Source organism: Pangasianodon hypophthalmus, chromosome 24, assembly GCF_027358585.1.
Source record: "Pangasianodon hypophthalmus isolate fPanHyp1 chromosome 24, fPanHyp1.pri, whole genome shotgun sequence".
Lineage (NCBI taxonomy): Eukaryota > Metazoa > Chordata > Actinopteri > Siluriformes > Pangasiidae > Pangasianodon > Pangasianodon hypophthalmus.
The window spans coordinates 16,515,052-16,542,955 of NC_069733.1; the positions used below are offsets into that span (position 1 = coordinate 16,515,052).

The window sequence follows — 27,904 nt, forward strand, 5'->3', positions numbered from 1 at the left end:
CAAGCATGATGGAGGAAAGTCCGTGCTATATTTTTGTTTCATTTTTTTTCCCCACACACAATTTAAAGTTGTATGAAGTCGGACAGGAAGCCAGTCGTGAGTGGGTGTCTGTTCAAAAGTGCTGTTTGTTTGTTACGAAAGCCAAAGCCACTTGTGTGTGTGTGTGTGTGTGTGTGTGTGGGGGGGTGTGTTCAGTAATTTTTATATCATCATCTTAGAGTCTGAGCTCCACACAGAGACAGACATTCAAACTGAGTTAATTACAGCCATATGAACATGGAGTAGCACAGTTTTCTCTCTCAAGTCTCTTGAACTACTGTACACAGCGCTCAGAAATCAACACAAAAACCAAAAAGTGGCAAAGAAAATGGAACAACAACAAAAAAGAAAACAAGAGATGTGTACATTGCACTTAACAGGGTTTGGTCTCAAGCATTAAAGGAATAAAGCAATAATAATAATAATAATAATAATAATAATAATAATAATAAACTGGTCATCAGCAATGCATAATGTATCTGAAAATCTGAGAAAGCAAAATTCACAAAAGCATCACAACATCTGAAATGGAAATGTCTTTGGAACTGCAGTGTTTTTAATTTCTTACTTATTTCCTACCTACGCGATCATTTTTTATCCCATTACGGTCGTTTTCAGACCTTCTATAAAGCAGCTGCAGAGGGCAAGAGGTGTGTGTTCGTCGTTTAAAGGTGTAGTTCAGAAAAATAAACCCCTTTACCTCAAATATAGTCGATCAGGAGATATGCGTTCGGTGTCTGATGATAGGTGGCTTTTCTGTTCTCTCAAAGTTTTATCTTAAACCCATTTCTTGAAGTTTCATCAAACGCTTTTGACTGACAGTGTAGCTTACAAGTAATGGAAGTCTTAAAATCACCTAAAATCATTTCTGTAAAATCATTTCTGCCTTCATGTGCTATGTGAAATAAGCTCAAAGACTGAATTATACTTGCTTTTAACTATATGAAGATGTGTAAGAAGGCTGTTGCACGTATCCCGCGGTCATTTGGAGTGTCGTTTGGGCGGAAATTAAAGCTACGCGTCCGTGTGGTGCAATACCAATGTAAACAGCAGGGGCAGTATAGCACCATGTGACACTGTCCACTCCTGAGTAAAAACAAACACTAGTGTCTCAAATCGCATACTTGTACTCTTCTACAGCATTATTGAACACTAATACTAAGCCAGTTTACCTATTACAGTTAGTGTTTGAATTTTAAAAACCTCTCACACAGCCATCAAACCGAATGAAAGATCTGTTTTGTGTGCCAGTGTTCTAGATTTTCTAGATTAGTAAATAATTTTGAAGGTAAAGTCTTAGTTTTAGATTGGAGACACAGCCCATGACAACAATCATGACGACAGCAGAGAGTTTTAAAGAGAAACAAAGCTCTTCAGTGTGTTTAAACATTAGAGTTTGACTTGGAAACCTGACAGGCAGAGACGCCATCTAGTGGACGTCACTTTTAATCCTCCAGATGTACATAAACATAAACAAGGTGAGTATGTGAACGATGTCGCTCGTGTTGCCGCCGCTTCTGCACGCAAAGACATGCGTCGAGTACAAATCGGCCTTAAAAACCTTAAAGTTGCACATGAATGTCCATTCAAGCTGGAATTACAAGCAGGAAATTATTTTAATACTCTAGTTTCTGACTTATCCCTAAACATTACCCTTTGACCAATTTAGTTAGCTAAACACAAAAACTTCGTAATCCTGAAATTGTAACGACGACAATTCTGCATTACTGTAATCTGTAAACATAAACAAAACTTCACTGTGTAGCTGAACACTCAATGTCACAGAGGCGGCCATCTTGGACAAGCAGAATAACTTTTTTCCCCCTAAGTACAGTTTGGTATCGATCCACATTACAAGTGCTGCTTTTTCAAAGTCTGGCAGTGGAATTGTAATGAAACAAATGAGGATGATAAAGTTTGAATGCAACGATGTAAATCCAATGATGACTTGTATTTCCAAAAAAATTTATGAAACAGACTTCCATTAGCTTAAGCTAGCTTCAAGCGCAAAACTAAACGCACCGAACACACCTCAGTTGATCAACTACGACTGAGATAAGGAGAAAATGACTCTTAATTTGATATCTCATCAATCCACTATTTCCTTAAAGATACAATCAATTAAAGGATGGAACTATTTAAGTAGCCACTTTGACTTGTTCATTATGTATACACATCAAAATGGTATTTTGTAGTACGAAGCAAAGGTAATTTCTAGACTCTTTAGTTCAGTGACAAAATATATATATATATATAGGAAGTGCAGTTGCCTTGACTTGTTATTATAAAATGCTGAATGTGACCTGGATGTCTGAAAAGCTCCACAGATATGTCAGAATGGTGACCAACCTGAGAGCTGAGTGAATTCTGAAAGAAGTTCAGCCAAAAATGTACACACTTGATTAGCCAAGAAATGTTTATTCTCTTAAGTTTGTTTCTTTAGTTTTGCACTAAACTTGCATATAAATAAGAGAACCTTCTAGCTACTTCTAGCTACATCATCACACAATTACTTCAGTCTTATCTATAAAAAAACAGTCGTAGCTGCATCTTAAAGCTAAATCGCTTTCTTCTTTCTTCAGCACAAAGCTTGATGTCACTCAATGCCAAAATCAGACTATGGTAGGAGGCGTGGCCTAAATTGTGAAGGCGGAGTTGTCCATAAGCTGTAGATTTGGATGATCAAAATATGAGTTACTTTGTGTGTGATTCAGTTTGCTTTCATTACTTGTTAGCTATTTTAACCTCATGGCTACAGTGCAAATCTAAAGAAGCTAATTTTAATCAGATACGAATCATCTTGGCTGATCAAATATTGATGATGTGGAGTAAGGAGACATTTTGAACATTTCACATTTTTGGCTGAACTATTCCTATAAAACAGGCCTACGTTTCCATTATACATGAACCAGTGGCAGAGAATCGCTTTTGTTTTTAAATCCTTGCGAGTTGTATCATTCCAAAATGAAATCTACAAGAATGTCTTTCTGGAAATTGGAGAAAAATAATAAGTATACACAAGCACAAAGTACAGTACACAGCACACGTCATCTACATTATACACCAAAACTAAATGTACAGAAAAGAACGCTAAGCCATGCCCTAACACCGACGATAAAAGAGTCATGCGTTCACGACAGAATAGGCATGTGCCGATATTACGGGTTATTTTCCAATATTATCACAATATTGTGTTAGAAATGCGGTAGCGCTTCTGGTAGCTAGCGAGGTTTATTAATGAAAACATGTAATTTCTGGAAAAAGCTTTGCATGTTGGATATTACATCCAAGTACATAGTACTGATGCATTTGACATAACTCTGGGAATGGGAATTATGGTTTTTTTTTTTTTTTTTTGGACCTCCGTGCATTTAAGCTACAAAGTTGGGAAAAAACTCAGACGCTTCGATGTCTGTCTTTTGTTAGCAACAATCATTAATAACGTTAGTGCTACAAGTGGCATAGTTATCTCCTCAAAACAGTGAACTGTAGAGTCAGTGTTATAGATTTAACAAGACATGATGTCTGTATGGTGATTGATCTGAAGTAAATACTTGTATATACAGTATAACTCATTTAAAGGTAAGAAGTGCTACTTTGTTTACTGTTGATGCTGTGAGTAGCCATGTTGATTTGACGTCACGTGCTGAACTCAAGGCTGGGGAGACGTTCCCAACTTTTGAAAATGTCAAGGAGACATTTTCTTACATTTTTCCTAGTCGGAGGTTGGAAATTCGCAGCAACGAGCTTTCGTCAAACGCAATATACCTTGTGTCTGTACTGCAGTTCTTGGTGCTACAATGCAAAACTTGTGTAAATTGCTTTTCTTAAAAATAATATTTGGTCATTTTAGAATAGGAAATATGAGTACATAGTAATTAGTGTGAAAAAAAATAACAGGTGTACCTCAGGACTCAATGCTAAGACCCCTTTATTTTCAGGTGAAATGCTAAATATTGATTGGTGTTTTAAAACACTTGGCCCCCAAGTGTTTTATTCCCTACTTGTTATTTTGTTCTGGTTTCTGGTTTTGTTCTGGTTTATTAATGCTGAACTTTTTCAACTGCTTATGTTAACTAATGCAGTAAATAATGTTAAGGGAACCTTAATATAAAGCATGTATGTATTTACGGAAACTTCTTAGCATTAAATACAAGGTATACATGGTATTTTTTGACACTGCATTACACATTACACTATGCACCATGTACCAAAGATTAATTGTAAGTTCTACATCAATAACATATAATTTGTGAGTAATTACTGTGTTGAGTCATGAGTTATACAAATCTGGACGTTTTCAAACAAGTCACTATGTAACACTATGTAAACTGCTTGTCATTACCACATACACATTACCTTTTAAATACCAGGTACTTACTTGTTTGCATCTGAGGGCATTTTAACCGCTAAGTCGGAATGCTTAGTGTAACAGAGTTTAAAAGATTTATGGACTTCTCATCTGGTGAACAGAATTGTGGGATTGCCTTCATTGCTTTTCCATCTATTCAAAGAAAAATATCTCAGAAAACTGACATCCTCGTGCTGCTCAATAATGCTCACTAGCTCAGCAGCCTTTCTCAAAAAAAAAAAAAAAAAGAAAGAAAGAGTCTACCCCAACAATATCGTGCGACCTAAATATCATGATATACCATAAACCCGATTATCGGCACATGCCTATAAAATAACAGCTAATGAATCAATGCCAAGTGGTTCGCATCTGGAGTGGATACGAAAAAAAAAAAAAAAGGCAAACAGATACAGTAGAAAAGCGAGTAGCCAGTCGAATCTTCACCCTGGAAAAAAGTTACATGCAGGATGCAGGATTTCTCAATGGCTTCTCCACTTATTGCAGCTGGAGTTGCGGGAGGATGCTCCCTTCCCTCCTCCGTGGTGGAAATGACAGGCGACCGAGAGCGGGTCTTAACATCATCACTCTCACTCTGTTCGACACACACACCAGACCACGTCGAGAACTGCGCTGCTGAAATGCCAACGACACGTCAAGGCCAGTAGTGCAGGTTGAAAATTCGCCACGTTTCGTCCTCTAGAGCTCCTCGTAGTCTCCCTCCTCTCTCTTTTCCGCTGCTTCTCCTCCAGCCAGGAAGGCCTCCAGATCGTCCAGCTCGCCCGCTTTCTTGCTCCGGGACTTTTTCTTTTTCTTCTCTTTCTCATCTGCGGCTCCTTCTGGCTCCTCGCGCTCCTTCTTCTTGTGTTTCTTCTTCTTGCTGCTTTTCTCTTCATCCTGAGGAGGAGGATGAACGACAAGGTCAAACAAACAGCAAGAAAAAAGGAAAGTCTTTCATATATGACTGAAACTGTGTCAGTTAATATGCGTTACAGTTAACTAAACATGCACATTGATTAAACCTATATGCCCTTACAGACAGATTAAAATGCACTAAAAATGAATCAATATGATGACTAAAATTTACATTATATATTTTTTATCCAAAGACTAAAACTATGACTAAATTAAAAAAAAAAAAACAAAAAAAAAACTAAAATTAATGTAAATGTAAAGCTACAATTTATAACCATTAGTTATAGATATAAACATTAGCACTGGTCTCCATAGATACATTAAGCATTTTAACAGATTAAACCAGAAATAAAAATAGTGCTTTAATAAAAACAGGTTTGAAATACAGTCAGTAATTTGTTTTGGCGTATTTAATTGAAGTTTTATTTACACTAGATAATAACACTATCCTTTCAATGAAACCAAAGAGTATTTTTCCAAGACTCTGATGATTCCTGATCCTATTTAATCTATACCTGATATTTATCTAAAAATACATGAAGCAGTTTTTTCCTTGCATTTTTTTTAAAATGACCTTTTTGTATTCAGCAAACAGTGTGAAATCTACTACTGCTTATTTCTACTATCTGCTGCCGCGTAAACACAACACCGACACTTGATTCCTTTCACCTCTTTACTCTTCTTCTTCTTTTTCTTCTTTTCTTTCGTGGAGTGCTTGCTTTCCTTTTCTGCAAAATAGACAAGAACTAACTTAACCTTTTGCACTTTCCACTTCATACGAGGTACAGATTTAAAAAAAAGCAACAGGAAATTAAATGTAGTGCTACAGGAAAGACTTGCCATCTTGTTCATCACTGCTGTCTTTGCTCTTGACGCTTTTCTCCTCGAAGCCCAGGCCGAAAAGGTCGCTCTCGTTCTTGTGTTTGAAGGAGCGCACAGAGGACTTCGGGGGCTCGGCAGGGACGAGTTCATCGTCTGAGAGGTCGGGAAGGTCAGACCTGACAGGGAAGGCGTCCTTCGTAAAAAAAGAAAGGTGAGAAACAAATAGTCAAGATTTCTGTAAAAAAAAAAAAAAAAAACAAAAAAAAAAAAAACAGGAGCCTAATTATAGCTGCAGAAAACAAAATGTTTCACAACATTAAATATAAATATTAATGGATAAAAAAAATATATGGCATGCCATACTACAACAAATGTAAATTTTAATCGCTGGGAAATTGCTGTGGTATAAGAAGAATAAAACACTTCAGGGCGTGCTGTTGCTATTAGAAAATAATCAACTTCAGGGTGGTAACAGTAACTCTGTTTCATGACGCCACACAATCTGTGATTATTTTCGGATTACAGCATGTCGCCAAGTGTGTGGACGCTCTTTCCATCGTTGTTCTTGCACGGCTGGATGCAGAAAATAAACCAGCTTTAAAAGCAATTCTCTTTGAACCCTTGAACCGCTGTTATTTAAAATCATCTTTAAAAAATTATGAAGTCTTTAGCAGAAAGCAGGAAGTAATTTCATTTCACTTAAACAACGTGATTAAAGACCTGTCTCTTACCTTTTTCTCTTTCTGCACAGGCTCCTCCTCGCTCTCGAAATCGGGGTCGTCCATGACGAAGGAGAGCATCTGCTGAGCCACAGGGACCTCGGGGTCCGTATCAGACGAGTCGCCCTGAGGAGGAGCCGCTTTCACTTTACCCCGCTTCGGAGGCGAGTGTGTGTGCGGAGCGTGTGGGAGGTGTGCGGGAGTCGGCGTGAGGATTGAAGGCTCTGAGATCATCTGAGGCTGGAGTGAAGGCACAGGCTTCGCGAGTTTGGGTTTTTCCTCCAGCGCTAAAGAGCTCAAATCGTCCCTGCAGGAGAGAGCATTGAAGAACGTTAATGCTACATATTTAGCTTAGGATTTCAGGAAAGTGAAGCCTCGTCCGATCATCAGCACTGAGCTTACAGGTGGCTGTCCAGCTGGATGTCCAGATCTTCATCCTTAGCCACAACCGGTTTGGCTGCATCCTCTTCCTCGTCGCTGGATAACGTGATATTAAGATCTTTACTGGGGACTGAGGATCTGGGTTGCTGCATGAGCGCAGCATCATCGGGGTCCAGATCGTCCTGAAACCCTGCGACCATGGGGTTTCCTCCTCTCCCTTCTCCATCACTGATGGACAAGGTAAAAAAGAAACAATGGTTGACATGCGGATTGCATTAACATGAACAAATCACTACATTTGAACAATCTTACAAGCCTCTGGTAATGACATGGAGCTCAGTTTCCTCAGGAAACCATTACATCACGTGTGTTTCCGTGTGTTTCGTAATACATGGCATAAAAATAACAGCCATGGAGGATTTTACAAATTGTTACTTCTGGCTTTGATATTTTATCCTATGAAAGCCAAATCCTTAACTGTCTATGCTCAGGACAAGGACATCATCGTAGACTTGCTTTAACTGCTTTAGCTGTTTATTCTAAACATGGAGCTGCTTAAATTAATAAACTGGCTTTTATATCAGAATTACAGATTACATCCAGGTCATAGAGTCCACTGATTCTCGGCAGAAATATTAATTTTACGAAACTACCAAGAGTGGTCATGTCTTATTTTCAAGGCAGTCATGTAAACAATAAATGCCATGGCGATGAAATGAAGCTCCTGATGTCTTGGTTCCAGATTAGCACCATCTTTTTCAGTGGAAACATGTGGTACGGTTCCAGATGTGGTCTATGTGTAATGACTGGACCATTTTTGCACCTGAGAAAAATCTTTCTAAAAATCAATATTCTCCATGCGAGAAGAATGAGGCTAATTACTGGAGACTTTGATAATTAGCCTCATTCTCCCAAGATGGAGAAATAAATTCACGGAGGGTTTGTTGTCAGATTTAAATGTCCACGTTATTTCTGAGTGAATCTCCTTATCGTAAAGCTGACAGAGTGTGTGCTGTACCTGTCACTGTCCGCGGTGGTCGGCTGTGGCTGCGTGTTCATGCTGGGTTTGGTGCTGGAGGGGACGCTGTCTTCTAAGAAACTCTTATCCAGTCCTTCATCTGGCACAAAGTCATCCACACTCTGCACTGTGGGCGGAGCTCGGGGAGCTGCTGGCTCCGCCTCTGCACCAACAACCCAAAACACACAAAAATCAATTCAGAGCAAAATCAAGGCTTGGGAGGTTTCAGAATTTTTAACCTCTGTATTATGTAAGTGATATGAAGAGCAATGAGACACTAATTCTGTACAATCAATAATAATTTAACTTGATCTTAATTTGTGGTTTCCTCAGTTAATTAAACACAATCGACTGAGATATGAGTGAACTTACAGTTCATAAGTTTACACGTGCCTCGCAGAATCTTCAAAATGTTAATAATTTAAAAGAATTTAAGATAAAAATGCACATTCAAAACAACAATTTTACACCGATCGTCCTGTTTAAAAGTTTACACCCCGCTGGCTCTTAATGTATCGTCTTGCCTTCTTGAGCATCAGTGAATGTTTGCACCTTTTGTAATAGTTGTGAATGAGTTCCTCAGTTGTCCTCAACGTGAAAAGATGGATCTCAAAATCAAATATGCAGAAGATGTTGGAAAAGCTAAGAATGTGCAGGACCTGGAGGATTTTTCTGAAGAACAGTGAGCGGTTTAACTGCTCAGGACAAACAAGGGACTCACGAACAACTATCATAAAACATAAAAACAGTCGTTGATCATCAGGTAACACACACAGTATTAAGAATCAAGCGAATGTAAACTTTTCACCTGGTTCGTTGTGTAAATTCAGTGTCTTATGGACTATGTGTAAATATCTGCTATGTGAAATAGTTTATTCAGGGCAGTACTAAATTTTTTAAAAAATGCAATTTTTTGATCCCTCTTATTATTTTTTTTTTTAATTATTAACATTTTGCAGATTCTGCAAGGCGTATGTAAACTTATGACCCCAACTGCAGCCAGGCATTCGTTTATCCTACAAAAAGCTCCTCAACTATGTATGCAGATTTAAGATACAGCTACATTTCTACATTTCTTACTAACAAAGCTTCAACTTATTCACAGTATTGTTCCTGCTCAGAAAAAAAAAATAAATAAAAGTTTTATCATTATCAAGTTCCTGCTGATGCTGGGGGGGTTACAAAGTCCCCACACACACAAAGTCATGTGATCCTCCACTCATGATGTTCACGAGTCCTAATCCTTTGAATTATTCCATGTCTTGGAGCATCAAGCCCCAGGGGAAATTTTCTAATAGGAAACTGTGTAGAAAGTGTGTGTGTGTGTGTGTGTGTGTGTGTGTGTGTGTGTGTGTGTACATAGAATGCATATATTGTATTTAAATATCTTAAGCTCATCTTAACCAGAAAGCACAAAGTGCTCTGTCCTGAAGACTTTCTCTTGTCAGGAAACTTACTGACACTGGACACTCCTTTCATAAATGTGAAATAAATATCTCTGTACAGAAAAACTTCACCATTTCAACAAGTATAGACATATTTGTTCGTTAAATAACATGATTTTAATCCTTGTATTCTTATTATGCTTAGATTCTGTAGAAAGTCTGCCTTCTGACCAATCAGATTCGAGCGCTGTGGTATAAAAATTATTGTGTCACAACACGTGCAGGAAATAAGCACCCTGATTTGTTAAAGCTCGAGAGCTCACAATGTCCAGACAGAAAAGAGAGAGAAGTGAGAATGTTCTTCTTTGCTGTAAATGATGTCCAGTGCTGAAAAAAAGTCATTTTATTACTTTAATTAACAATAAATAACTTGTTTTTGGTCCCCAAATGTGTGCTCGCTTTTGATGACGAGTCTTGCAGATATTAAACCCAATCAAAGATTTGATTTTTATATTTCTGTATGTTGTTTTATTTATTAGCTCAGCAAATAATTACATAAGAAATTACACAAGTTATAACTTCCTTGCTTTCCAAGCTTAAGAATACGAAAAGCAGAAACACTCACACACTCAACCTGCTGTGTGTGTGTGTGTGTGTGTGTGTGTGTGAGAGACGCACTCACCGTGGACAGCAGTGGGCATCTCCGGGGTGGCGGTCGAGCCGAACAGCCTGGAGATGAAGCTGCGTTTCTGCGGCTGCTGAGCCGGAGATGGAGACGATGCAGAGGCTGCGGGAAGAGCAACGGGAATCTGAGCATCCACAGACGGTGAGGTGGAGGGTAACTGCGGGTTCTGCCCGATGACAGGGGGTTGCTGTGGAGTGCCGGGGCTGGAGCTGCCCGTGGAGCTGGCGCCCGCTGGGACCACGGGGGACTGCGAGCCTGACGACGGACTCTGACCGTTAGCATCACCGGGAGATCTGTAGCCTTTAGCACGTGCTTCCATCATCTCTAGGAATCTGCAAACATGAGCTTTAGGATTAGCATCACAGTCAAAGCTAATCAGATAAACACATCAACAATTCCTCTTAAACGTGTTCACGTATTTCCATTTATCTGAAAGTTCTGATTGCGTAAGTATTCACCCCCCGTTGATGTGAAACCTCCTGTTGATGCGAAACCCCTAAATTAGTTATTTTGGAAAGAGATGTGGTTGCAGCATCAAATTTTTTAGCTTGCTAATAAATCAAATATCATTAGCATGTTCTCTCAGTAGCTCAGTTTATGGATCTGAGTTTATTCCTCTATTTGCCCCCTTGTGGAAAAACAAAGCTCCTTTTTTCAATCCTTTTATTCAATTACGGTCCACAGGATGATTTTAATTCAGAACACGGATTCTGAAGTCATTTGGTTAGCCAGATTAAAACCTACATCATGACACCCCTTTAGTATCCTCAATACACCAATATGAGGAACCAGAATATACACAAATGTGTTTATTCACTGTCCCGCCATCTCATCTCATTAAGCTGCATGCACTGTAATTACGTTTCTAACTTCTGTCTAATCTCCATATTTCACTTACACTGCTGTATGGACTTTTTCCTTTAAAGAAGGAAAATGGTTAGCGCTTACAGAAGGAAAATAGTTACGAGCTTTGTAGACTGGATGGAAGATCACTCACACTAGACACGTGACAATTACACATCACATCCAAATGCTAGATAATCTTACAATCCGTTCCTCTCATGAGCACTATTCAGCGTTTTCCCTGTTTTAATAATCTAAAAAAGACATGAAATGTCCTGAGGCGTACAGGAGGTCTTACATTTCATAGTTTTGATCCTCTGTCTCCTGCTGGACCGTCAGCTCCTCCAGTGTGGCGTCGATGTCCAGTTGGTTGGTCTCCAGCTGCCGTAACAGCGTCTCTCTCTGCAGGCGAAAAAATGTGTAATCACTGTAAAAATTAAACGGAAAGTTACATGAACAAAACTATAACAAGTAAAATTCAACAGACACAGAAAAGGATTGATAGATGGACTGATGGACCGATGGCAAAAATCTTGCCTGGTGTTGATGGCCTGGTGTTCCTGAACACAAACATGGTAAGTAACAAACAGAAAGCTATTGAAGAAGAACTACTTCAGATGATATTTGACCTTGCTGTGACCTTGACCCTGTTTGGACCAATTCCTAAATCAGTTCATCTGCTGGTTTCAATGATAATTCCATATAAACCCACTGAACCACTTGTTCTTGAGATATCACGCTGAAGGGGAATCTTGGACGAACGCACAGACAGACAGACACGTGTTCCCATTAATGTGTTCTCTCAATATTGTGTCTGTGCATCCACCCGAGATTCCCATTAATGTGTTCGCACAAGAACGAGTGGTCCTTCCTGTTCGAAGTATATTTTAAGGGTATTTCAGGCATACATATAAGTAACAAGGATTGCAGTTGCAAAAAAAAAAAAAAAAAAAAAGGGACTTGTACCATATTAGTATAAACTATAAAACTATACAGTATATTGTGTTCTATAAGGAAAAAGGAAATAGCTATAGTCAAAAAAATCAATTTCAGCCAAATTGTTTCAAAATAAAAGTTTTTGTTTAGGTCTATTCCTTAATTACATGTTACAGCATTCACAGTTAGCTAATTGTTTGTGATTCAACCAAAAAAATATCTTGCTTGTTTTGGGAATTTGGACTTGCAGTGCAGTAGTAAGACCCACGTAAGTAGTAAGACACATGAACTGTGCAAAATATGTATTATGTAAGGAGGAAAAACCTTGGAGTGTGCTGTTAGAGGGAAATAATCAATGACAGAGTGGAGTGATGAAGTGGAGTTACCATTAACCACTCCAATGTTGATTATTTTCCAATAACAGCACACCCCAATGTGTTTTATTCCTCTTATACCACATGAACTTGCCAACAGTTACAATTTTTATTAATTAATGAATGACATCTCATCCTTCTCATCCATTTAATGTAATGGAACAACAGAAACTAACTTGTTTGACAGATATCACTTTGACTACAATGTTATACGAACAAAATAAAATGTAGCTTGTTACCAAGAACCCATAAAGCCCAACATCTTGTCCTGAAGACTTTCCCATGGTTTTATCTCTGCCTGTTAAGGCGCTGACACTGGAGCCTCCTTGCATACATGTTAAATAAACTTCTCCTTCCAGAAAGTCACGAAATCAAATAAATTGTTAAATAACAGCAAGTTTTTTTTTAAATCCGTTTATTATTAGGCTTAGATTATGTTACGCCATACAAGTCCTTGTGAATGAGCTGTTACCATAGAAACAACAACGTACTAGAACAAGCGCGGTAATATAAACCTGTGACCTGCCTTGCTGCCAGAGCGGCTGTTATAGAAAATGAATCAACACCTTCTGACCAATAAAGATAAAATTGCATTAAGGAAGTAAATTCAAGTGTTAAAATCAACTCGGTCAACTTACTACAACTGATGCCACTCAGAGGTAAGAGGTGAAGGTAAGCCTGCAGTCTGGCTGATTATATTACAGTCTAACAAACACACTAAGACGTAAACTCACAGCCTGGAGGGTTTGTAGAGTTTAGAGTTTAAAAGTTTGCCCCACTAATAAAGTGCACTGTAATGAGATCATGAGACGAGTGGAGTTTGTTCAACTCTGCAATGCTCCAGGGCTGCAGTCTGACACCACTGATCTAATTACTGCTGGCCATTCGAGACACTCAACACACACACGCACACACACACACCTAGATGAAATATTAAGTGAGTGGCACAACAATGAACTCGAGTCTATCCTCTAGAAACTAGAGAGTCAGCCTGAACACAGTCCTGAAGTCCAGAACCACTTACCTGAAGCTGCAAGAAAGGAATGTTGAAAAATCGGTGCAGGTATTTGAGGCCGAAGCCATTTTTCATGGAAGACTCGGCGTAGTGGATGTAGGAAGAACCCAGTGGCCTGTTTAGGAAGAAGAGCAAAGTCATCAAACATTTATACACACTAGACATCCACCGGTCTGACAATGACTCATCCAGTACTGAGTGTTTGAAGATACTGGTTTAAACTGAAGGATTGGTTATGATCTCTTTTCTAATCCGAACCACGCGCATGTCTTTTAAGTCATTGTTAAAACTAGACATTTTGTCAGATGGGTTCCAGAAGCTTTAGCGGAAAAATAAAACTCAATGGTTTCTCTACAATTCAAGTGTTCTTAAATTGGATCGTTATATCTCTTGCATGTTATTTCATCATGTCATCATGTCAACGTGTTATGACACATCAAACTAAAATAGACTAGCGGATTCTGCCTCAGGCGTCACAGCAGCTCCAGAGTTTGATCCTGAGCTCGGGTTTCTGTCTGTGTGGAGTTTCACATGCCTGTGTGGGTTTCTTCTGGGTTCTCTGGTTTCCTCCCACCTCCAAAAAACCTGCCAGGAGGTGGACTGGCTACGCTAAATTGCCCTTAGTTGTGAGTGAAAGTGTGTGTGTGTCTGGTGCCCTTCAATAGACTGGCATCCCAGACAGCATGTATTCCCGCTCCGAAGGTGGGAATACGAAGAGAGGAATGAATAATATAGGAATGAATGATTCTGTTTCTAACTGCAAAGGAAATAAATTAAATACCAAAAAAAAAAAAAACTGTGAGGAAAAATCCCAGAAATGATGGTTTAAGTGAAACAAAGGTCCAGTTACAGTGGTGTTGTGTCCAATACGCAGAGCCATGATGTGTATTGTACCAAAATATATATATATTAAAAAAAAGACGCTTCCTTAACCGACACTAATACAAACAGAAAGAAGAGCATGTATGTGACAAACTTCCTGGAGGATATTAAACATGGTGATATTTTTAATATCAAAGTCAAATGCACATTCCACACTTCTTCCTCCTCCAAGACACAAGGTCCTGGGGTCTCATTCGTACCTGTTGAGGCTGTTGATGAAGTCTCTGATGTCATCAGGAAGGATGACCCTGTGCTCACCCATGTCCCGATGATTACCCAGCACACACACCGGTACGTGGGTCGGCACTCTGGGCAGCTCCCGCAAAATGTAGTTATAGGTCCTGTGAAGAAAGAAAAAAAAACAAACAGAAGAGAGCGTTTAGAGAAGCATACCACATTTCCTGTTTGTAAAATCTATTCATGTGTATTCCCATAGCTTTATAGCAGGACTATGAGAAATCCCATGCACTAAACATTTTAGCGTTTCCCAGCTCTAATGCGGCTTTAAACCTCGTAAAAGACTGGTTAAGTAGATGACGAGTTACTCGACTGTATTATAGCAAGAAAACCTAAAAATGTGGAGTGTAGAGTAAAGAGTAAGATAAATCGACGTTAGAAAACATCCCTACTTTTACAAACCTGATTTACTTTTTAATTATATTATTTCTGACTCTGAATATTATTAACCTTTTCACCCGTTTCTTTTACTTTCCAAACAGGTCTCATTAAACCGCATATGTGATCTATTTTTGCACAGATTTTGTTTATGAATATAATCTATATATTTATATATTATTTTAGGGCTGGGCAATCTATATCAATATCACAATAAATTATGTTACGGTATATATTTCTGTGATATCACGGGTATCGTGCCATCATCTTTTTTTTTTCACTAAGAGTTATGAAGTCTGATTGGAAGCAGCTGATATTTTTCAGATTTTAGACTGGAATTTAGACATTAAAATAAAAATAAAAAAATACTAATTTGCTAATTAATTCACCAATTACTTAAATATTTGGCTCATTAGTAAAATGTTTAATGTGTAATATCATTTATAATTAAAACATGTACAACCTCCTGACACTATATAATACAGATTGTATAATACATATGACAAATATGATATGATATGATAGTTTAATATGTTATTAAATATATATAATAAAATGACAGACTTCCTGGCACCAGTTAGATTTTTATTTTTTTTTTTTAAACGTAATTCCCTGCTCGACCCAAATGCTACAAAGTTAATACAGCTAGCAAGTAATGGTAGTACCTCCCAAAATACCACGTAACGTTTGCCAGAATTACTTGATATTAGCAAATATCAGGCGCAGAAAATATCTGACTGATCCATGACGTTTGAGTTATGTGGAAATCTGTGTACATTTTCTGAATTATTTCTTTAAGATAAAAGATCTTTTACACGAGTGACCTTGAAAACTGTACACAAGCGATTTCTAAATTTCATCATCCACATCAAATTCAAATTTTATTCGCCTTCCTCACACACATACACACACACACACACACACGAAAAAAAATATACAAACATAGTACGACATGCAGTGAAATACTTTTTACCCTCCAGTGTCATAAAAACAGAATTTATATGAATACAACAGTCATCTTAAATCCTAACATACTGGGATTAAGAAGCAGAGATTTATAAGATCTTGTTTTGTACCATTGCTTTGTGATGTCGAACATCATGATGACGCCATTACAGTTCTTATAAACGTCCAAAAACTCAGCGTCCAGGGCCATCTCATTCTCAGCCTGCAAACACACACACACGCACACACACAGGCAAAACAACATCCCGTTGGAAAATATAATATAGCGCATACACAGTATATAATTTATTCCACAGCACTGTTAAATGCTCAATTCTGATTGGTCAGACAATGTCAATTAATTCTCTGTAATAACACTTTTCTATAGTAACAATTGACACAAGGACTCGTTCAGTGGACGGTCCACATAAACGGAATTAAAAACGTGCGTAACCGTCGATATGGTGCTTTCTGTGAGGAGACATTTACGTAACATTTATGGAAGGAGTTTCCAGTGTCAGTGGTGACATTCCATAACATTAAATGTAACTATATCTATAAGTGGATAAAAAGTATCTGTAATTAATTAAAAAAAAAAAAAAAAAAAGAAATGTAATTGTTGGCAAATAAGAGTGGTATAAGATGATTAAAACACTTTGAAACATGCTATTGTAGGAAAATAATCAACTCTGAGGTGACTACAGTAACTCGGCTTCGCTCTGGACCGCATTACACCACCAAATCATTGATTATTTTCCTATAACAGCACAGCACCAAGTGTTTTTACATCTTTTACTCATATTCAATAATATACTGAGAGCATGCGACAATATATTTTATTTCTATATTAAATATCACAGTAATCAGACCACTGGAAGTTTCCCTTTCATGATTAAGAGCCTGGTGTTATGAGTGATAAATTTTACCTCCTGAGGATCATTCTCTAGCTTCAGGGTATCTCCTCGCTTTTTACCCCTGCCTACACAGACGAAAACAAGGAAGATGAGACAAAACAAGTCCATCAAGAACAAACAGTCAGTGTTAGCAGCTGCTCAGTGAAAATACACAGCGCAAAAACTAGAGTGAGCAACGTTCAATAGCCACATCAAGCTGTAATGAAAACCAACACGTGAAGGAAATGATCAGCAAAAAAATTCATTTTTTAATATACCATCAATGTAGTCGATCAGCCAAGACGTACGTTGGGGCCTGACATTTAGTGCCATGATGGTAAAGTAGATATCAAGTCTTTTTTTCTGTAAATATCTGACCTCAAATGATGTACAGAGACAGAAAATGCAAATCACAGTGACACGAGCCAATCATACACAGCAAGCAAAATTAATTCAGCATCCGAGTGCTTCAGTTAGCGAGACAGCCAGTGGGCTTTATTTTGAATTTGATTGGTCAGAAGCTCCTGGGTTGCACAGATAATCTTATTGTCGAGAGATCGCAAGTTCGAATCCCGACGATGCCAAAGACTCCACTTGGATAGGATTAGTTTTACATGAGAAGGTGAGGTGATGTAATTATTACCAGAACATCTTTAGGATTTTACTCTTCTCCGACTCAGTCGTGTCAGTAATTTTTTACAGACTGTGCGTACGAACTTCTAGACTTCCTTCTAGAACATATGTGTAATATATATATATATATATATATATATATATATATATATATATATATATACACACACATATGTATATATATATATATATATATATATATATATATATATATATATATATATATATATACATATATATATATATCCAATCCAAACTGACATGTTGGTAAAGATTGCATCATATCCTGTTTGTATTCAGGTTAAAGACGCTGCAGGATGAGCTCGCTCGTTTCTATCATCACCCACCATATCAAAAAAAAGCAAGCCATGTTTAAAATAAAGAACTTTAAAATATAGATGACGTTTAAAAGGACGTATCAGAGATGCTTCTTGGGCTTTTTAGGTGCGTTATTGAGTTTCTTAAAAGAGTTCACAGGTATAGCTTACATACATGGTATGTTATGGTCATGTGACCTACTAATGATCAAGCGCACTACAACAAGCGCTTATAATAACATTCAAAACAATCTGTTTCTATTAAAATGAGTTGCATGTAGTTTGCGCATAAAGTTTTTATCGTGACGAGTACATGGTGACTACACTCCCATCTCTGTGATTTATACAGAGATCATTTATCCCGTGTGAATTGATTATAATTACTACTGATGCCTTCTGGCAACACTGCTTAACTATCTGCCAGTACAGTACGAACAGTAACAACCTCTCTCAGATATTCAGACCACTGGTTCGTTGATCAAACTGATACATAGTTTAAATGTGTGGAAAAAATTGCAAGGAATGCCATGATCATACGCTAACTCTTACATGTCCGATTTGAACATACAGTAAACACTTCAATATTCTCATGACAGATTGTGCGATAAATGTCAACATCATAGTTAGCAACATGTTAAGAGCTCTGTAGTAATATTAGTTGAATGATTAGGAGAAAATGTTTCGATTCACAAAATTGGCTGCACTCACTGGGTGGGAGGGGCATACTCTCTCTCCCCTGTCAATCACAGCGACACTAGCCAATCGTACGCATTTTTGAGCTCATGTATGCAGAAGAGGGTAGAAGCCTCTTTCCTAAGATAGATTCACTGATAATCGTTAAATTCGTCCCTAGTGTTTGCGGTGAATTTTTGGATGAGACTGATTTGCGTTACTCGTACGCTATGTAATTAGTGTGACTCCAGTGTGAAAAAGAAGACGCAAACATCAGATGTCAAACGCGTCTCGGCTGATCGACCGACTCGGTAAATGAAAAATAAAAGTTAATGGATCCCCAAATTAATTTCCTTTTTAATTGGGAAATTTAGGATGGATTTTACTGAATATGTACTTAAATAAATCTATAATTTAAATGCCAGTAAAATAGAATCTGTGAGCTTAAGGTTAGAAAGTGTGTTAGTTTTATTAATCAGAGTGGGTGTATTATAATATGGTACGCTCCATGTTGCACACTGTTATAGATCTTTTGCAGGCAGACCCTCAGACATGACCAAGAGTTAAATCCAACTTTAATCCAACTGCAGTGCAATGAGTGAAATGTGGCAGCTGTGTTTGCACCAAGATTACACACACACACACACACACACAGCAAATATGCACACACACGCCCGTTAGATACACACACACAACTATGACCTAATATCTATCAATCTCTATGCAGAAGTGGTTTCTCACCTACACCTTCAGGAAGAGGGATTTTTTGGCCTGGGTGCACAGTGAGAGCAGAGCAAGAGAGACAACATTAATACACACGGCGAGTCGGCGTGCGTGGGCCGAGCGGCTCAGTAAACCAGGCCGTGCTTTAATAATGCATCTGATGAAAGCATGGCAATGGGGATGGGTGTAATACGAGCATGCAGAAAGCTAGTCTGTCTCTAAAAGACTCGAACTGATACACATCAACCATCTAGATTTTTTATTTTTTTTAATTAGCATGGTTTAGAAGTACACAGGTATGTGCCGATATAAGATTTTTACATCACGATTAACCGGCTAACCCACAATGTTATCGTGACACCGAATGAATAAACAACTACCTGTTAAACTTGTGTGTTAAAAAGTTGTAGTTAAATGCGATTTTACCACAAAAGGAACGTGATTCAGGACTTCACAGCTTTATTTACTCATGACTCCATTTTAATTTGGTATAAAGAATGGTAGAGAGGACAGTAAGTATGTTACTAGTCAATAAATCACCTTTTTATCTAAATACAAATTGTATGCAGCTCTACAGTTTCTTTGCTACACAATTTTCTGGCAAAAAAAACACTGCTGAGTGTATAAGTTTGCACCCCCCCTACAGTTTTTAATGGAAAATTATAAAATATACCTCTATTTTACAAATTATTTACAAACTATTAAATTCCAAGATGATAAAAAATGAAATGTATGCAATTCCTGCAACAAAACAACAATCCAATTTTTTTAAAAATTGGCATTGGAATATTACCACTAACAAGATCCAAAAGCTATGTATATGAAAGAATTTGAATGCAAGGTATTAGAGAATATACTGTATCTACTACAAATTAAACCACAGTGATTTAGAATTTTCGAACCTGACTGGTCAGATGATGTTGATTAATTTTCTATAATAGCAGCTCTAGCTGAAATAATATATGGTTTCTATAGTAACAGCTTACACAGGGACGGTCCAAAACAAAAGTGTTGTTATTTAAGAAAGAAAAACATCATGATCGTAATCATTGATATAGCAACCTTAACTGGAAGGAGTCTCCAGTTTCAGCTTTCTGTAAGTCAGAGGTAAAGCTGCAACTTTTTTTTTTCCAATGCGGATTTTACGTATTGCGTATTGGGCTAAAATCAATTAAAACAATGTTTACTCGATTTTTCGAGCTGCTTCAATCCGGAATAAGGATCATATGATCATCTTATTTACATGATCAGAGTATTATTGTGCATGTAAACCCACTAAATGTTTAAGAAAATATCGCGATTTATCGTCTACTCGATTATCGGCACGTACCTCTAGATAGTTTTTTAATTCAGTCAACTCGATATATTTTTGAACTAATGCACTAAACAACTACTGTGAAATCCCCAAATCTCAACTGAACCTTAAACAGTGTTTAGTAAGAAAATATAAATGCAGGAAAAATCAGCCCAGCATGCAGTTTATCAGACTCACCTTTATCCACGACGTCCCACACCTCCACTTTCACCACGTCGTCAGTAGCTGTGAACACACCACCACAGGAATGAGGCGAATTCTTTCACGTTTACAAATCACACCTCCTTACTATCCCTAGACCCTTTCTAGAGTCCATGCTAAGAGAGAGAAAAGCGGCTGTTGCAAATTAAAATATATTATACACTAGAGATCCATGATGATGAAGTTTTTCGGTACTCACTGATACCGATATTGTTAATGAACTGAGTAACCTACTTAGCATTAATCAATCAAATCCAGCTGTTTATGTTTCCCTGATACGTTTACATAGCAGCCATGAAATGCGAAATTGCGCATGTTCACGCACTTAAGCTACTAGGCTTGTATTTTATAACATTAGCTAGGTGGTTTTGAATGAAGTGCACTAGCTAGCTACTACGAGCTATGAGATTGTACGGGAAATGAGCAGGGTTTCACTGCATCAGATTCCTTCGTGATTAGTGATCATCAAGAACAACACACTGGGTAAGAGCTGTTATGTTCACTCACCTAGTGTTGTCTGTAGACATTTTTTTCTCACCTAGCCTGGGTTGGCTGCTAGCGATAAACTCCTCAAGCTGAGGTTTATGTTTCAGGTCAGGATCAGGTGTATTGTAGGAAGATGCTGTTGTTTCTCCTAGTTCCTGGTATATTTTGCAGTTTGCAGTGTCCAGTTCGCTGTTCGTTAGCGCGATAAGGCACACTAGGCTTACTTCACATACGATGTTGGTATCAGAGAATTGTTAACAAGTATGAGTAAATGAGAAGGCCAGAACCATCCTTATTATACACCTCAAATCTGTAAATGATATCTAGTTATGCTACTTTGACAATGACAGATTGAATGTTTACGCGAAACAGCCTGCAGTATTTATCTTTCTGTGTGCCTCTGTGAAATCAAAGTGAGCAGAGGAATGTGCACAAGTGCTTCATGCAGTTTGGATTGGACCTGCGTCTTTGCCAGAGAGTTGAGTCACATCTCGGCAAATAGCTGCTTTTGATTCGTTTCCAGAATCTCTTTGGGTACGAAAGAAAAGCTGGAGTAGATGCAGTTCACAAAACCTAGACTAGGTGCATATGGAAAGGACGCGCTTCAAACTTGTGTCTCCATTTTGCAGGAGATGGTACTTATGGACAAACACAATAAATAGCTTTGATTAGACAGGTTCTGATACGTCTATGATGCTGAACACCATCTAACTGGGCTGCGTAACTCACACTGCTACATACCGGGGGGTTGCGTTTCTCCTCGACGAGCCATCTAAAAGCTACTGATCTATTCCGATCTACTCTAATGGAGGCTAAAAATGCCCAAGAGTGTTTCTTTACCTGGTTGTGCACCTACAGCAGATAATAATTACACAAGGGAAGACAAGGGAATAAATATCAGTATGCATTATTTGGCATTATACCACAGCGCTCTTGAAAGCTCTATTCTGATTGGTCAGAAGGTGTTGATTATTTTCCTATAACCATATATAATATAATCCATTGTCTTTTTAAAGGAAAAGTCCACCCTGAAACACAATGAACATGTTTCTTGAACATCTACAGGAGTTCCACCATCATTTAACACCAAATGAGGGAAAATCTTATATATTTAATAATATACTTAGTGACAGAGCTGATACATAACCCCGCCCCCAAATCAGCTTTTAATGCAGTCTCAAATGTATAATGATTTTCACCCAAACATGAACTTATATTATATCATATAATCAGCATCCAAGAAGATTTAATTATGTAAAAATATTTTTTTTTTAGAGTTCAGGGTGCTTTAATGCGGGGCTTTTCAAATATTTTGTAGCCAGGGACGCCTTGAACTGTAAAATTAATTCGACGGACCCCTTCAGCACATATTTTATAAACATTATTATAATAAATAATATTTTGCGTGTCTAATCTAGCCATAGGTGATTTGTTCTTTGAGTTATAGAGGTTTGGGTTCAACCTAACGAAGTCAAGCGAGCAGTCAAACAGGCTAATAAGAATAAATCACGGACCCCTTGGCTATGTTTCACAGAACCCCTGCATTAATTAACAACATTTTGGTGAAATCTGTTTTCCTGAATAATAATGTTTTGTTTTGGTTTTTTAACATATCATGACATTTTTGATATTTCGCCTAACCCCTGCTGTCAAAAGTGTCACTTTTCAGGAAAAAACTAACACGTTATATATCGGTTATAACACTTACTCTTGTAGTTCCAGTGGATGCTGGTGACCTGGATCTCCTGCGTAGGGATGTATTCCTCCTGGAACTTCCCTCCCTGCAGACGCTGCCACAGCGTGCTCTTCCCCGTGTTCCTGTCCCCGCGGATCACGATCTTCACTACACCACACACACACACACACACACACCAAACACACCATCAGATTTAAACACCACAGCAAACTTGACCATATGTTCACTACTATCCAAATATCTAGTGTGTGTGAAGAGTGCATCATAGAGAAAATTCCTTATAGTGATAATAATATGCATTTGTGATACATTAGATAAACTCTTGCTAATTAGGGATCAAGATTTAACCTTGATTTCTGCTACGCAGCTTTGTGACGATGGTTATCATTTTAAAAAATCAGCATACAAATAAAGTAAAATAAAACAAAACCAACAAACAACACATTTACGGATTGGCTAAAGCAATCTTCATCAGACATGTGAAAGCGTAAACAGAAACGTTTTCCAGTCGCAGGAATCTCAGCAGCTCTGACAGCATGTTTATATTAATGCGTTCGTTCTAATACGTCTAAATCGTTTCTATAGCAACAATTCACACAGGGACGCTATCGATAATAAAACATACTGAAAAATGTATAATCGTAAACATACAACAGCTGATTTGGCGACGTTTTCTGTAAGGAGACGTTCGTTTATGGAAGGAGTCTCTAGTTTCAGCACGTTTCTCCAAGAGAGAGAGAAAAAGAGAGACTGGTGACGTAACTAGTACTTAGTGTTTACAGCTGCTGTGACATAAGTGATAACAGGAACCAACCTGTTTCACAGACGTTCCACAACATAAAATGTAACTACAAACGGATAAAAAGTACATGACGGTCTTTAATAAATAAAAAAAACTGCAATTGTTGGAAAAATTGATGTGGTGTTAGAGGAATAAAACACCTCAGGATGTGCTCTTACAGGAAAATAACCTGTCATAACAGTAACTCGGCTTCATGTTGGGTCGCATCGCACCACGCATCGCCGTTGATTGTTTTCCCGTAACAGCACGCCTGAAGTGTTTTATTTCTTCATTAATTCAGTTCAAGGCATATCACAATCATGATGCGCAGCTCTATAATCACTGTAATCACAAACAAGGCTGAAAAAAAATGGCCTCTTCTCGAGAGAGAACAATACGACCCATATTTTTCTCCAGCTCAATCTCGGACTGAACCATTCCCTCAGTAGGGATAATCCGCTCCAAATCCTCTCCACTACTTCAGTGAGTAAACCACTTCTCACATGATTTAAGAAATGGCGTCTGTCTTTGTTATCATCTCAGCAGACTGATGTGTTCACGTTCAGGGAAAAAAAAAAAAAAAAAACCATGGCAGACTCACTGTTGTACTGAACGCCTTTGGCGAATCGTCTCTGCAGACTCTGATTCATCGACTGCAGTCCCGCGGGAATGTGCTTCTCCCGCTGCTGGACAGGAGTCTCCGAACCGACCAGCTTCTTCAGAGCAGAGAACATCTCGACAGCGTGATGTGGCTTGGAATTCAACTTCACTGGTCTCAATCACGGTTTAACTCGCAGGCTTCGACTGCAGACTTTCACTCTTTATCTTCCATAATGGAGTACATCAGTTTTATAACTCATAGAGAAACATAACTCTGAATAAACCCTGGCTTTATCCTCAGAGATGAATGTCCTGTGATGACTCCATTGACCTCAGATGATATAACCTGTTTAAAAAAACAAAAAAAACAGATGATGCAATCAGAAAGGCCAGATCTTTATCAATAAGCTGAAACGTTGATTCAGGTGCGTTAGGCATCTTTGATAGCTTCGTGAACAGCTAATCAGCGGACTCTCTGAAATGATAACCTAGTCCAGATTTCACAGTATTAATCCATTCAAACGTTTAAAAACACAAATCGGTGGTAAAAATTCAAAGAAAAATTTATTACGATATCTTCGACAATCTGTGTATATATAACAAAAACCAGAATGGAACAAAAAGAAGAACAAATTCCCTAATTGTTCTTTTTTTTTTCCTAAAATCTCTTGCATTGTCAGTATTTATCACATCGTTGTTGTTATAAGATGAAAAATCTAACTAGCATGGCAGTGTGCGGCGCTGCTTAGCCAAAAGCTGTTTCATTGAGATCTGGTCATCAATGTCGTGTTGTTCTGTGGGTTTCTAAGCTGTCGTGCGTGATAAAGATAGGAACATGCTAGGAGTGGCAGCAGAGGTAGCAACGTAACGTCTTTACAAAAGTATTGGATTACACAGCAGTGAGGTCGGCAGCTTCTTCCCCTCCCAAGCACCTGGCGGTTACCGTAAAACCTTGTATATTACACAGTCGCCAGTTACCACCGCGGTGGAGAAACTGTAGTTATTGTAGTGTGATTTTAGGGCGAGTCTGGAAGGATGGGGTTAAGACATTTTTGAGGAGAGAGATTAGAACCACTGGAGTAAGGAATTTGATCAGGTAACAAAAAAATCAACTTGTAAAAATCTGAAATTTGAAAACGTCAATTATGTGTTAATGCTCTGATCATACACCGTAGATAGCTGTGACACTGTAACAACCCACACCGTGACCGTGACCACATCCGGCATACAGTCACTGACCCAAGTGGATCTGCCATGGGCCAAGGTCACAGTTCTAGATAGTTCTGGATCCCGATTCACTTCAACTAAGTGTCTGTTAAAGGTATTTTGTGGAAGTCAGCTGAAGCTAGCTGCTCTGAAACACACACTAGTGTTTAAACTTGCGGGTGACAAAACAACAGACTAAGAAGCAGCATATAATTGTCATTTCCTCAATACAATTCGGTATGAGGCTGTAATTCCAATGAACAGTTTTGCACTCAAGTCTCCATCAGCGAACAGTTGATAACTTCAACAAAATGGACTTCATGTGAAAACTGTAATGAATTTCACAGTTATAGAAGGGAATGATTTCTAATCGCACTATCCGGTGTTACCCAGATGAGGATGGGTTCCCTTCAGAGTCTGATTCCTACCAAGGTTTCTTCCTCATGTCCTCTCAGGGAGTTTTTCCTTGCCACCGTCACCTCTGGCTCGCTCGTTAGGGATAAATTTATACGTTTAAAACTTATATCGTGAATTTATATATTTCTGTAAAGCTGCTTTGTGACCATGTCCACTGTTAAAAGCGCTATTCGAATAAAATTTAATTGAATTGAATTAAATTGACAAATCCAAATGACTGGCTACAGTAAATTCCTCAGACTAATCCTACAGCGCAGGTCACAACTTTAGCTCCTACATGCTTTTCGTCTCTACTCAACTGCACAGTCCCAGACAAATTCCCTGGATTTAACTAGAAGATAAGTACATTATAAACAAAGCTAATGTGTATAAATGTTACAGTAGAGTATAGCATTTATACAGTTCTACCATCTCATATCAGAAAAAGTCAGGCCACACCCACAAGTGACAATAGTCTCGTCGTACCTGTACGATAATCTCGTCGTACTTGTACGAAAAACGATAAACGTATTCGTAAGATATACGAATATGGGTTTCGCAGGCCACAATGTCACCGACTCTCTCGAAACTTCAACTCACCGGTTCTTATCAGTCCAGAATCAGCGCAGTTTTTTGTTGCAGTTACTGTCAAGTAAACAACAGTGTTTTTTTTTTTTTTTTTGGTGTTTATTAGTTAAATGCCATACTTTTGCAAAAGTGGGCGGGTCTTAGCTACCTCAAGTGATGAAAACAATCAGACTCCATATCTAGTGATACCTAGAAATCTGCATCATGAGGCTGAACCAGAGAGTGCACTTCAAACTTCGAGACGTCTTTAAAGCCAGAAGGATGCTGCAGTTAAAGATAAATGCCTCCCTCATCATCGCCGTTGCTGCAGTTTGTCGATTCGTACTCACGACGTCAGCTGGGGTCTTTTAGAGCACTCTTATTACTGTGTGTGTGTGTGTGTGTGTGTATTGCAGTGGCTCTTTTGGTCATTTGAAATTAACATCTGTGTTACAAAGGCTACGAAGCCATAATCACGCAAGAGGCGGAGCTTCCTGAATTGACAGGGAAATAGAGACGTCCTTGCCCTGATTGGTCGGATGTTGGTGTTCCACATCATTTACTGTTTCTGCAGAACCTGGGGCACCACCGAGCCCGGGGTATTTTATTGGAACGTGAGGAGAACTTCAGCAAATATGAGAAAAATCAGTATGAATAAGAAATGACTGAGTGCACCTGGAATCAGCTGATTAGAACAGAAATCCTGTGTTAAAGCATGACTCCCACTAGTGCAGGGGAACTACAGCAGGTACTCAAGATGTCATCAGGCTTAATGCATCTGCTGTTGTTTTGAAATGAACAACTGCATGGGTAGATTTAATCATAAATCTGATATGATGATGATTAGGAGAGACTAGCTAAAGGGAATACACCTCTGCAGTGCAGTGACCCAGAACTGGACTCTTATTACTAACACTATCTCTCTGTTTGACATTTTATAAGCTAGAATATTATTTTCTTAACCAGAATTAATATCATACATGTTTCCTAATAGAAAGAAAAATACAGTGGGTTGATTAAAAAAATGACATAGAAACACAAAACATACCAATATTTCATTAAGACTATCCAGGAAGTGGGCTGAATCCCGAATCGCTGTTTACTCCCTACATAAGAAGGCTACATAGGGTCTGATGTCATGGCTTCTACGCCCTATGTAGTGCACTATTTATCCAACATGGAGTCATTTGGGCTTCAGCCCAGTAGCGATTCGCTAACCCAGCTAGCTAGACTAGCTATACAGAACGAGTCATTACTACTGTTCATTAGCGCTACTGTATTAGTTATAGAGACGAAGTTGTACTTACTCTAAAAGCACAGTTTGCGTTCATAGTGGCCGCATCATTTTTGTGTTTTTCTTAGCGAATGATGGCGAGACACATCCATATTCCAGTACGGACACATCAGCATACAAATGCCTGTAGTCGCACAGGGGGCGGGGCTAAGAGTGTGAAGCATGAACGCACACTGAAAAACAAATCCCGCCTCCTGCGCTG

General features: G+C 38.4%; 1 protein-coding gene across 2 annotated transcripts; it reads right to left on the reverse strand.

Moving 5' to 3' along the window:
- Window positions 1-6: 6 nt before the first annotated feature.
- rabl6b (RAB, member RAS oncogene family-like 6b) lies at window positions 7-27,843 on the reverse strand. 2 transcript variants are annotated; one of them, XM_034298995.2, is made up of 17 exons: window positions 27,716-27,843; window positions 24,241-24,585; window positions 22,871-23,005; window positions 20,653-20,700; window positions 19,179-19,208; window positions 16,849-16,901; window positions 16,054-16,145; window positions 14,563-14,703; window positions 13,490-13,595; window positions 11,454-11,557; window positions 10,310-10,644; window positions 8,243-8,405; window positions 7,246-7,452; window positions 6,856-7,150; window positions 6,143-6,317; window positions 5,972-6,030; window positions 7-5,284 (listed from the first exon to the last, which is right to left on the reverse strand). In XM_034298995.2, the coding sequence occupies exons 2-17, from the start codon at window positions 24,371-24,373 to the stop codon at window positions 5,087-5,089; spliced, it is 2,274 nt and encodes a 757-aa protein (XP_034154886.2). In that variant the 5' UTR covers window positions 24,374-24,585; window positions 27,716-27,843; the 3' UTR covers window positions 7-5,086. The 2 variants fall into 2 exon arrangements, with proteins under 2 accessions (XP_034154886.2, XP_034154887.2); XM_034298996.2 differs by lacking the exon at window positions 19,179-19,208.
- Between the last annotated feature and the right edge of the window lie 61 nt (window positions 27,844-27,904).